This window comes from Onychostoma macrolepis, chromosome 17, assembly GCF_012432095.1.
Source record: "Onychostoma macrolepis isolate SWU-2019 chromosome 17, ASM1243209v1, whole genome shotgun sequence".
NCBI classification, from domain to species: domain Eukaryota; kingdom Metazoa; phylum Chordata; class Actinopteri; order Cypriniformes; family Cyprinidae; genus Onychostoma; species Onychostoma macrolepis.
Window position 1 is genome coordinate 14509864 of NC_081171.1, and position 12082 is coordinate 14521945.

Here is a 12082-nt window from a genome sequence, read left to right on the forward strand (position 1 = left end):
ATTTTATTACAGCTCAAAGTGAAGATCATAAATGAACACAGTCAAGTTGAAGTGTGCATGCATTTTTATAATTGGTCTATATAGCTAATTAGACCTTGAAGCCTCACTCTCACGTCTTGACCCTTTTAGGAGACGGTTCTTATGTCCTTTTGGCAAGTAGATGGTTAGAAAGCTCCATGGCAGACGATTATGCCATCAAAAAGCCACTTCAGTAGACTGAACACGACGTGATTTGACAGCCGTGATGTGCAAAGGGGCAAGAAAACAGGATTCTTTCTCCTAGACTCCTCAAATCTCCAGATCAAGGAACGGAATTTTCAAAACTTAAATGGATGGTTGATTAAAAAAAAATCTCTCATCATTTGCTCACTCTCATGTTGTTCCAAACCCATATGACCTTCCTTCTTCTTGTGAAACAAAATTAGATATTTTCACAGATCTTACTATCCCTTTCAACATCATTTCCCTGAATGAAATTTACGATTAGGTTGGACGTTATTCTCTCTGGAAACCTCTGATATCAAATCAAATATTTTGTCTATATTTGATCTATTTTCATCTCGTGCTTCTTCCTAAATACTGTTTTTAGCTCTCTGCACATGGGTCTTGGCTTTTAACCGTCATCTTTTGGTCTCTTTCAGATGTGCGGGGACTGCGTGGGTTTCTGGACCAGGCGTCTCGAATGGGTTTGGACGTGTCTCTACAGCAGGTTGACCGGAATGTGACAAAGGTCTTTTCCACTCTGTTCAGCACGATGAGGATGGAGGAGCTAAACCGTTACCGGGACACGCTCAGACGGGCCATCCTGCTGCTCAGTCCTCGCACTGCCCAGGTCTTCATACACCAGGTAGGTGTTATTGTAACAGCAGTCCGGAAGCGATACGTGTATAGTTCAAAATTAAATATTTAAATATTAGAGTTAAAATGGATGTATTTAGGAATGAATAATGTCATTAGGAATGAGTATTTTTTTTTAAATTGAATATATATATTTTTTTTTTAGTATCATATTTTTTATTTTTGTCTTTTTATATTTTATAGTATATATATTTTTCAGTCTCTCTTTCTATTATCAGTCATAATATGCATATATTTTATATTCATTGTAATATTAATTATATTACAATATTTTTTTTTCTAGAAATAAAATGTGTTTATATTGTATCATATAATAATTATAATATCTATTTTAGAGTCAGGATTGGCTTTAGTTAATTAATATAAGGACAGTAGTCTACAGAAAGTCCTAATTTTTTAGATGGTAAGATTGCTTGTGTGGTCTGTGGAATAGTGTTTGTTGTTCGGTAATAAAAAGCCATTTTTGAATGAAGCTTTCGCTAGAGAGGCACATGGCTGTTGTGCCAAATGGGCTGGAAAATAACTAAAGTGGCTCATCCTGTGTATTGCATTCTGTTTAGCTGTAATCTCAGCAAAATGATCTGAACGGTTGAAGGAGGAGAGAATCGTGTTTAAATTAGACCGAGAAATTTGTGACTGTGGTCACATTTGGAAGGTTGTTGGTTTGAATCCTGATAGGGATGTGAGGGATTACAATTGAGTGTCAAGAGGTTGTTTATATCTAAATCCATCACACTGCTGTGGTCACTGCCACGGGGCCCTCAAGCAAGTGATGTAACAAAGTGACTCTTCCAGCTATTACAGTCCCAAACTTCTGGAGCCTTTACAGGACAATTTTGCCAACCTATAGACTTATTTTATTTACATTTTTTAATGTAAAAGTGATAAGAGGGGGCTGAAAACTGTTCATGCTTGTGAAAGTGAGAATTGCATATGTCTGCATACATTACTCGTGCACTCCAGGACATTTCCCGTCGATCTGGGAACATTTTAAAATCTTATATTGGCTTTTTATTATTGTGTGCTAATTTTTTTTCTTCTGAATTTATTGCAGAATCCACTAGAAGCAGCATCAAAAAATAGAGTATGCATTGCAAATAAATAGTATTTATCATTCATACTTTGATCTGCTCGTGAATTGTAAGGTGCAGTGCTGATTACTTTTACACCACTCACAAATCCTTACTTAAACTTTTCCAGCTCAGCAAACTGCTGATAGTGTGTCTTTTCTGTATATTGGTGTATATGTGTTTGGGTTTGCTTAGCTATACTTTACTATAGATATACTGTTTTTTTAACAATAATTAGATAATAATAATGAGAAATGCATGTTGAGCACCAAATCAATATACTGTAAGAATGATTACTGACAGATCATGTGACACTAAAGACTAGAGTAATGGCTTCAGAAAATTCATCTTTTCCATCACAGAATAAATTGCATTTTAAAACATATTAAAATTGACAGGTAAAATTGTAATCAAATTTCACAATAACACTGTTTTTCCTGTATTTTTGATGGTGAGTTCTTACAAAACCATATAAAAATCATACTGACCCCAAACTTTTGAATGGTTTGCCTTGCGGTCCTCACAATTTGAAAGTGTTGGTTAAATGAATAAATTAATAATGTTTTGCTTTAAATGTACTGATATCAACAAGTTTGTGTGAGGGTTAGAGTTAGCAAATATTACCACACCCATATAAAATCTAATATACTAATATAGTGAAACCAACATGTGTGTGCTGAGATTGAGATTCTGGGGCCAGTTTGGACAGCGTTTTCCAGGCTGTTCTGCTGATTAGCAGTGTGACAGCTGAGAGATAGAGTTCTTTAGAGCTGCAAAACATCCTAGGAGTTCTCTGCTAAAGCCTAAAAAGTCTAAATTGAACTCCGAGCAGTCGAAGGGATGAGTTTACTATGCCATCTTTCTCTTGCTCTAAGCCCTGTGGGCAGTAATTCACTCTTATCTGAATAACCTTGTCTGTTTGGGGAAGTCTTGTGTATGTGTGTATTTCCTCAGTGATTTGCTGCTCTGAGACACGGTCAGATAAACAGCTGGGTTCAGAGAGCTGCTATCTGTGTTTTTAGGGAGGTTCTCCATGCTCTAATTCTTCCATGGCTCTCTATGCGATTCACACAGCCATTACCACCGCTGTGCATTAGGCCGAGTGTGTCGGCCTGTCAGGACAAGCAGAGACAGGTGGAAAATAGCAAGGACGCAAGGTACATCCATCTAGTACATATAGTCTGTCACTAAATAGCCGTCCACTTGTGTATGTGGATACATGGCACTGAGCCCAAGCACAAACTATCTGGGAATGACTGGATAAAAAATGTCACAAGAGATCTGATGTCCGAAAATCCATTCATTCCGAAGATCCACAAACCTATTAGCTGAATGACTCTGACTCGATCTGAAGTCTCTATATTGTTTTACACAGTAAGTGTCTGAATAGACAGTGATTTTTTTTTTTTTAGATCTTTAAGTCTAGCAAACACAACATTAAATTTGAGTCTAGTAATTAAATTGTGTTTGAATAAGCTGTAATGAGGAAAGAGGAAGGTATGCGTGTTTTTGTCTTGTTTTTTAGGATACCAGTAAAGCTTGGTGGAAGTTATCACTGTAATGAGCTGACAACAAGAAGAGATGAAAAATGTTGAAAAACATGTAGCTGTTTGACAGTTTCATCCAAAACAAAGGCAGCCGCTGGCCCTGAGGGTGGCTCTTCACACATCTGTCTTATTTCTTTTGTGCTGCTGAACAGGGTCTACTGTTGAACTGCATTAGATACCTGCATCATATGATAGTTTTTGCCAAGGTGAGCTTTCAAAGAATGCAGTGATTTTTAGCAGTGCTTGCTAATTCAAGCATCACTTAGATGATTTTGACCGACCTCTTACTCTAAATGTTTCATTCTGACGTCTGGGCTTTGTCACATTGAACATGAATGATACTTCAAATTATGGCTGTTCGTTTATGACAAAAATCGTAATCATGATTATTTTGGTCAATATTGTAATCATGATTTAGCACGATTAGGCATCAACAAGTCCAAAATCTTTTATCATCATATGAGTAATTTTTTCATTTATATATTAAATACAGAACGCCCACCACACACCAGCTTATTGGTGGAGAGGAGGCACAGTGATGAAGCCAATCAATAGATATGAGGATGATTAGGAGGCCATGATGATGGAAAGAGGCCAGTGGGCAAATTTGTCCAGGTTGTACCCCTTACTCTTTCCAAAGGACATCCTGGGATTTTTTTTATGACCAAAGAGTCAGGACCTCATCCCCATCACTATACTAGGGCACTGGGACCTGAACAACCCGGCCAAAGGATGAGCACCCTCTGCTGGCCTCACTAGCACCACTTTCAGCAGCAACGTACTTTTCCCAGGAGGTCTCCCATCCAAGTACTGACCAGGCTCAACCATGCTTTGCCTCAGTGGGCAACCAGATGAGAGTTGTAGAGTGATGATGTGTTTACAATGTCAAGTAAGACACAACATAGCCTTCACTGTAGGAATTAAACTTACTTTGAGGCTGATGATACACTGGGCAACTTTTTGAACAATGTTGCCAGGCAACTTTTTGAGCAATGTTGCCAGGCAACTTTGGGGAATGTTGCCATCAATGTGCAACCTGGTGAGACACAGGACCCATGACCGATCGAAGTATCCAGATATAAATTTGTTACCCATTCTCAATGGAAGAGTGCCCAAGCAACATTGCTCAAAAAGTTGCCTGGCAAAATTGCTAAAAAAGTTGCCCCCTGTATAATTAGCTTGATTTTTATTAAAGTAACAAAAGTCATTTTGTCAAGAGCAATCAGTGATTTTCTCTTTTTCTTTTGTTGTCTGTTTGTAATGACACATATGACAGCAGGTTCATTAGGCTGCTGTCACTTTAAGACCTAATGCACAAATTCTGTATTCGGACACTTTCTCCCAACTATTTACATTCACATAGACCTAACTGACTGTGTTTATGTAAATACAAACCAAGCCTGTGTGTTTGACAGTTTAGGCCAGGGGTGTCAAACTCAGCTCCTGCAGAGTTTAGCACTAACCTGGTCTAACACACCTACCTACTTGAGTTTGACATCCCTGGTCTAGGTGCACACCGAATGCCAAAGTGTACTTTGTTTGCCTGTATTCAGCTCAGTCTCAGAGAGCGTACATGGAAAGCCACCTTGGGAGCACCTAAGTTCTCTATCACAGCTTAACGTGCTTTTAATAACTCTTTTTAATATCAAGCAACATTAGGTTTGGACTTTTAACGAGGAGAGAAGGCACGCTACTGTGGAGGAAAGGAGCGTAATGTGGCACGTTTTAGCTTGACTGTCATGTTTTCATAATCAGTGGATGCCAAAATTTAAACTTTTGTGCCTTTGTCCATTTCTAAGCAATGATCATACATTTTGGGATATAAACAACCATCTAGCAACATTCTAGTGACCATTTGTATTAACTTAGCCACTATTTAAAAGGTTTAGTACACCCAAAAATGATCATTCTGTCATTAATTACTCACACTCATGTCGTTCCACATCCGTAAGATCTTTGTTCATCTTCGGAACACAAATTAAGATATTTTTGATGAAATCTGAGAGTTTTCTGACCCTGCATAGGCAGCAATGCAACTACCATGTTCAAGACCCAGAAAGGTAGTATGGACATTGTTAAAATAGTCCTTGTGACATCAGTGGTTGAACCGTAATTTTATGAAGCTATAAGGATACTTTGTGTGCAAAGAAAACAAAAATAACGACTTTATTTAACAATTCCTTCCCTTCCGTGTCAGTCTTTGACATGCGTTCACAAGCATTTGATGAGTTTTGCATGGACAAACACTGGTGGCACTGCAAACTCATTTTGATTTTAAGTTGTGTTAGGATGTGTGTCCCTTACAAAATTATTAACTTTACCAACAGACATAAAGATAATTGTGGACAACACAATTAGACACCATATCACATTGTTCTCATTATAACGTGAGTGCTTTTCTCTCTCCTATCTGCACAAACACATTTACACATACAAATACGCACCTACCCTCTTCATATCCGTCAAAAGCAGCCCTAATGAGACACCGTAGATAATTACCCATGTCCAGTTGCATGTTAACGAATCACATAAAACACCAATGAACACTCTGGATGAGCTGATTAAAAAAGGGAGGGTGGGGTAAAACCAATTAAATGCTCACAGAATGCCAATGAGTCTCAGGCTCATCAATTGGTTCAGTCTGCAAGTCACTGTTTGTGTCAGGAGTATTAGGAGACTCCTGGGACAGGAGCTTTTGATTTTATTATTTTGTTTATCTAAACATGCAAATTCTGCTGCATCAAGTGGTAAGGAAGTCTCAGCAGAAATGATATTCACAAAATAAATTTCATACTTTGTTGATGCCATAATGAGACCGGAAATAAAACCGCTTAAATGAAAGTAATATTCCTCTAAACTCATATTTTCCTAATTTCTCTCCCAGTGTGTGTATGTGTGTGCGCGCATGTGTGTGTTATTAATGAAAACATACACAAACCAACAGTGAAATGAAATTTCAGCTCACAGTTTACTGGACCATGACTAGATTCAGCTGGGTATTCAGGAAACCTAATGATATTTTTTCATTCGATATAAGATGACATCTGTGGTGATTTAATTCCGCATTCTACTGCAACACTTTTCAAAAACAAGAGTGCATCATTCCAATTTCATAGACAAGGTTTTGCATAACATAACTTGGCAGTTTGTTTGTATGCAATGACATTTTCTGTATTGTTTAAAATCAAGCAGGTGATACGTTTCAGATAGAAAGTGAATGTATCTTAGGACTCTGTGTGGTGTGATGTAGCTAGTGGTGATTACCACTCATACCCTGAACTGTCCTTGTCATGGCTCTGAAATAAAAGCCACCACTTACAGACTGATGATTGCATGTGTCTAGACCCTGACAGATGCCTTGTATATTCAGTTTAATGCTTTGGGATTTCACAGTCAACACTGTAAATATTTGGTCTTTACTGTGACCTTTTCACAGATACTAGGACTAGGGATGGGAATCATAAGGAATTTCTGATTCAGATTCCACTTAACAGTTCTGGTTTGGTGTTAATTAACAAATAAATATATTTATGGTGATCAAATAAACTAAATTAACTACAAAAAAAGACAATACTTTTTTGTTGCATATACATATTTTCTAATTTTTTTTTTTTTTTTTTTTTGCAGGATTCATTCACTCATTCATTCATTGTTCAATCTTCTACTACAACTAAAAAGGTTCATGTACTTTTATATTATTAGCACATACGATTTTTCCAAGTAGTTTAGTACAGCATCAGCGTGGAAGAATGCAGGCATTCAAGAACCATTCAACAGAACTGGATGTCGTAAGTCATTTGGTTTGAGTATTTTATAAACATTGAACTAGCTCTGAATTACATATGGTTCTTGGTTGCCATCCATAGAGTAGTTAGGACACAGCACACAAACACAAAACCTGCATTCCAGAGCCCCTGATCCCCCGCCGTAGTGACAAATTAAGCCTGTCAGCGTGTTATGTATCACTGTCCTTGTCATTCATCTTTAAATGTACTCCTTTCTCTCCATCTTGTCTACTTCTGCCTTTCTTCACACTTTCTCTTCAGGTCTAATGGCCATTCTCTCTCTCTTTCTGTCTTTTTTCCCTGCGTTTTTTTTTTAATCAGCCCTCCACCTTGCCGCCCGATTTGTCTAACCCCAGTAAGAACATCAAAGACAGTGTTCCTTGTCTATTCTTTGTTTCCTGTGGTTAGGTGATAGTTCTAAAGTGTGACGTAAAAAAATAAAATAAATGACCCTTAGGCTGCCTCACACACTCGAAAAGCTTTCAGAATCACTTTGAAAACTCTGCTGCTCTCAGCATCACCTCTAAAGCACCGACAGCACTCTGGTGTGCTTAGCATTACTGTTAACCTGTATGGATAGGGGTCTGCTGAATACTGCACTGAATGCTCACATTGTATTCACAGGCCTATTCAGGTTTTTACATGGTGTGCTCTCATAGAACGCCTGAATGATTAAGAAAGGAAACGATCGTACGGTACAGGTTTCCACTCTGTTGTGTCAGAACCCCTTAGAAGAATCTAAAAGGAATGTCTTCGATGTAGTGCATGGATGAGTCAGCAAATCTGAAGGTGCTGAGTCACAGCAGGGTCAAGTTTAATCGTGAACATGATAAAAGTCTTCAAGAGGTTCTCAACCTCTCTGGAAGCTCATACAAGATGCGTCTTAGAATGCACCTCTGAAGGCAATCGCATACCCAATTAATCAAACGGCAGAGTGCAGGGTTCACACTCTTCATTACAAAGCTGTCTCTCGTGACAGTGTTTTCATTCAAACTGTCAATCAACAAGCACTGTAACAACTAACTAACTTACAGCCAGAGTTTGAAATGTTTTACACCTTTCTCTTAGGGGGGAAAATTGTTATGGAAAGTGGCAGGATGTTAGATTAAAATCAGCAAAGGTTACATCTGACAGTTCGTCGGCGTGATGGATGATTATTACTTATGTTAGTGCTTAACGTCAAGGGACATTTAAGAGCCCTTCAGAAATAAATTGTTTCCCGAGAATTCAGTTCAGTAAATTATAATGAGAAACAGTGGTATCCTGTAATTTTTCTTTTTATTTAGACGCATATTCTGAAAGTGTGAGTGCAAGGTGTAATTAAAATAACTCTTAATTAAATGTTATTCATTTTTTTAACGATAGAATTATATATAAGGGGAGAGGATTAACTTTGCAGCTAACCATCAGTATATTTATTTATACCCTGATTTAGCATGATACGATGCCCATTAGGGATTTATTACTGAGCATTTCAGACATGCAAAATCAAGTAGTATTTATTAATATATACAGTATATTGATTGCTTGTTAACTTGATCTCTTAGCGTTTGGTTAGTGTTTGTTATTAAAATAAATCAATTATGTTTTGTTTTTCCTCAAAGCTCATTGAGTTTCATTTACCATACCTACTGTGTTTATAAAAATGTTTTTGAAATCTGCGAGCAAACATTTGAATTCAGAAATTATGATTTGTAAAACTGACGTTGCATTCATTTAGGATTAAATATATTAAAGCTCAAAACAACATTGATTTTTGTACTGTATGCAAAAAAAAAAAAGACTACTGGAACATTAGATGTCTCGAACAGAAATTTTTATTTAGATAGATTACTTTTCTCAATATTAATTTGTGTTTTGTAATACTAATGTTAATTTATAGTTTGAAATGAAAATATATTTGTATATGTAAAAATGAAGATAGATCGACGAATGGCTGTACAGGTGAGGTGGTTCTGAAATGCAAAGATTATCTGAACATGCTTTATGCTAATTATTGCATGTACATGTGCTATCATTTGGAAAAATATTTTTCTTTTTTTTTTTTTGGAGAGTCTTGTTTTTTCCAAACAAGATTAGATCCCAATATTAGGGCTTAATGTTGTTTGGACCCCAATGTTCTTCCCCAGCGTTCAACAAAAGAAGGTACGTAAAACAGTAAGGGTGAGTAACAGAGTTTTAATATTTGGTCGAACTGTCCCTTGAAGTAAAAACACTTGCGCAATTATTAGTAAATGAGACCCATTGTTCTGGTTCATACAACAAGAATGCAAACTCTTAGGATCAACAACCCCAGTGAAAAGCTGATCCATAAAAGCTGGCATTCTTTACTGTAATTGTGCTCAAGAAAGAAAGGGGAGGGGGTGTTTTTAATACACTCAATGAGAGCTGGCAGCACATTGTTGGTGCACTTCTGGTAAATCTCATTTGTGTCTCTGGTGTAGAATGGTTTGAGACCTCCAGACCTGCGTTCTGACATGAATTGATTGGACATGAGGGATGTGTACGATTTCCCAGGCTCTCCTATAGCTCTATAGTTCTTTTCCTCTTTCTTCTGTATGTCTCTTTCTCTCTTTTGTACGGCCGTGGCTGAAAGAACACTCTGACAGACATAATGGGAGCAATCAGAAAACTATTTTACACTGACCTCTAAACTTGACCATGCGCACTACAGGAAAACAGAAAAACTTTTAAAAAATTCACTATTCCTCTTTCACTCTGCTTCTCAGAACAAATAGACTATATTTTGTATGAAGTAGGATTTTATTTTCATTTGAATTATAGTAAATAGGAAAGCCAGTAGACGATATATATTTTCTAAACTATCAGATGTTCATGTTACCTTATATAGAGATGTTACATTAAACAAACAAGCAGATGTATATATCAGTTCCTTTGTTTAAAGCAACATGTAAATTTATATGAAAAAAGAGCAATATAATTAATTTCCCTGAAACTGTATCCATTTGTAAAGTCATTACCATTGCAACACTGAGATTCAGCCTTTAAGATCTCGATGTGTTTCTGAATGAGATGAGATGCAGAACTCCAAGAGCTGCTCTGGAGCCGGAGAGCTAAGAAGATCTGAAGAGCTTTGGCTATGCAAATGTGGCATTTTCCTTCAAATGCTATCCTGGAAAAAGAATCAGAATAAATATTTTACCAAGGATTTTAGACAAAAGCAGCTGTCAGATCAATATGTACATGAATCAATTCTGAGGCAAATTGCTGTAATTTGTAAACTAATATTACTGTGTGCTTGCTTTGACCAAGCAGTGTTATATATTCCGCATGTTAGCTGCTGGTTGCTCAATTAAATCATTTTCATTCCAGTTCACTTTGATTTTATTCGTACAATACTTGCGACAAGAATATCATTTGCTCTGAAAGACAGGTTGCAATCAAAACCCAAATCAGACAGAATGCAAGAGCGAGTGAAGGCAGGCATGACCATGAATGTAGCTAGGATGGAATGCATGAAGTGAAAAAAGGGAATGTTTATGTCGGGAAGGGGGTGGATTGACAGAACTAATTAATCGGCGGTGAACCTGAGGGTGCTCTCGAGCAGAAACGAGGTGGAACAAAAAGCATCATTAGCGAAAGATCGTATTGGCACACACTAAGGGTAGTGCTGAGAGAGATACCTGTATCTGCAGACTAATGGCGGCACAATAAGGCAAGAGATCTCGAGGGCAGGTCTAGCATGAGGGCAGGTCGTGGGTCGTAGTCTCCGCTATTCCACGGCAAGCCATCCAAAACAAGCTCTGCCAAACAATGAGAGAGCTGCCATACAGAAGGCCCAGTCTACCGTCGACTATATAATGGGGATGGCCTCTGGCCTCAGTTCTTCAATTAATGCATAGTGCATGCAGAAACGAAAGGTCTGAATCCCAAACAGGTAGTTCTGGAAGAGGTGGGGAGCACAACGGCAAAATGATTTACAAGTCGCTAAAGAACCCAATACCTTCAGATATTTTATTTAGCACAATGTTTTAGCATTTCGGCAGTTTTTTATTTAAAGTGAATTAAATGCATTGTAAGGTACACGTTTTTTGCCAGTATGTTTGTTCCCTGGAAGCTGAACCTATTGATAATGCCATCAGGTGAGCAAGAACATAAGATATGAAAATGTGTAGTAGTAAATTGGATGACAGCATCCTGGAGACCTTGCTGTTCAAAGACCTTGGTGTTTCTATTGACTGTTAAGAGAACAAAATCTCTGATATCTTTGATATAGCCTTTTAATGTGACTTGACAAAAGCATCTGAATTAAAATTGCACCAAGGTCTTTGAAACCTCAAGTTCACTGCTAAATTTCTGCTTTGTGTTGGTTAACTTCAGTTTTAAGTACGTCGAAAGGTAGCAATTTGTTCATATCAATCAGTCTAATAAATGAAGACATGGTTAGCAATGCAAAAAAAAAATGTCTGTGCTTTTATCAGTTCTATTCTATTACATTCCATTACTAAAAGAATACACATACCAAACCAAGAAGGATGAAGATGGAGTAATTCAATGTTCATGTGAATACTGAAATATCTTTTCAATACCTGCTATGTCACGGTGTGTCAGGCAGGAGACTCAGGAATATTCATAATAAGGAACATTTAATAGCCAAACTTAGGAAACGTGGAGAATACACACACTAAACATAACTGAGACCGGACACCAAATGAACGTAGGAGACAGGCTTATAAAGGAGCACAATTAACTAGACTAAATAAACATAATCAGGACAGGAACAGGAAAATGACCAAATAAGGAAAACCAGGAAACAAAACGGGAACATACATGTGACATGCTACTTCACAATTATTACCAT

The 12082-nt window shown here is 37.4% G+C and overlaps 1 protein-coding gene across 3 annotated transcripts in view; it reads left to right on the forward strand.

The window, feature by feature from the left end:
• grid1a (glutamate receptor, ionotropic, delta 1a) overlaps nucleotides 1–12082 on the forward strand; it is a 266174-nt gene that overhangs the window by 190010 nt on the left and 64082 nt on the right. For all 3 annotated transcript variants that reach the window (XM_058749872.1, XM_058749871.1, XM_058749873.1), the window contains one exon: nucleotides 642–847. In XM_058749872.1, the coding sequence (XP_058605855.1) occupies nucleotides 642–847 (206 nt within the window). The remainder of the gene's footprint in view (nucleotides 1–641; nucleotides 848–12082) is intronic.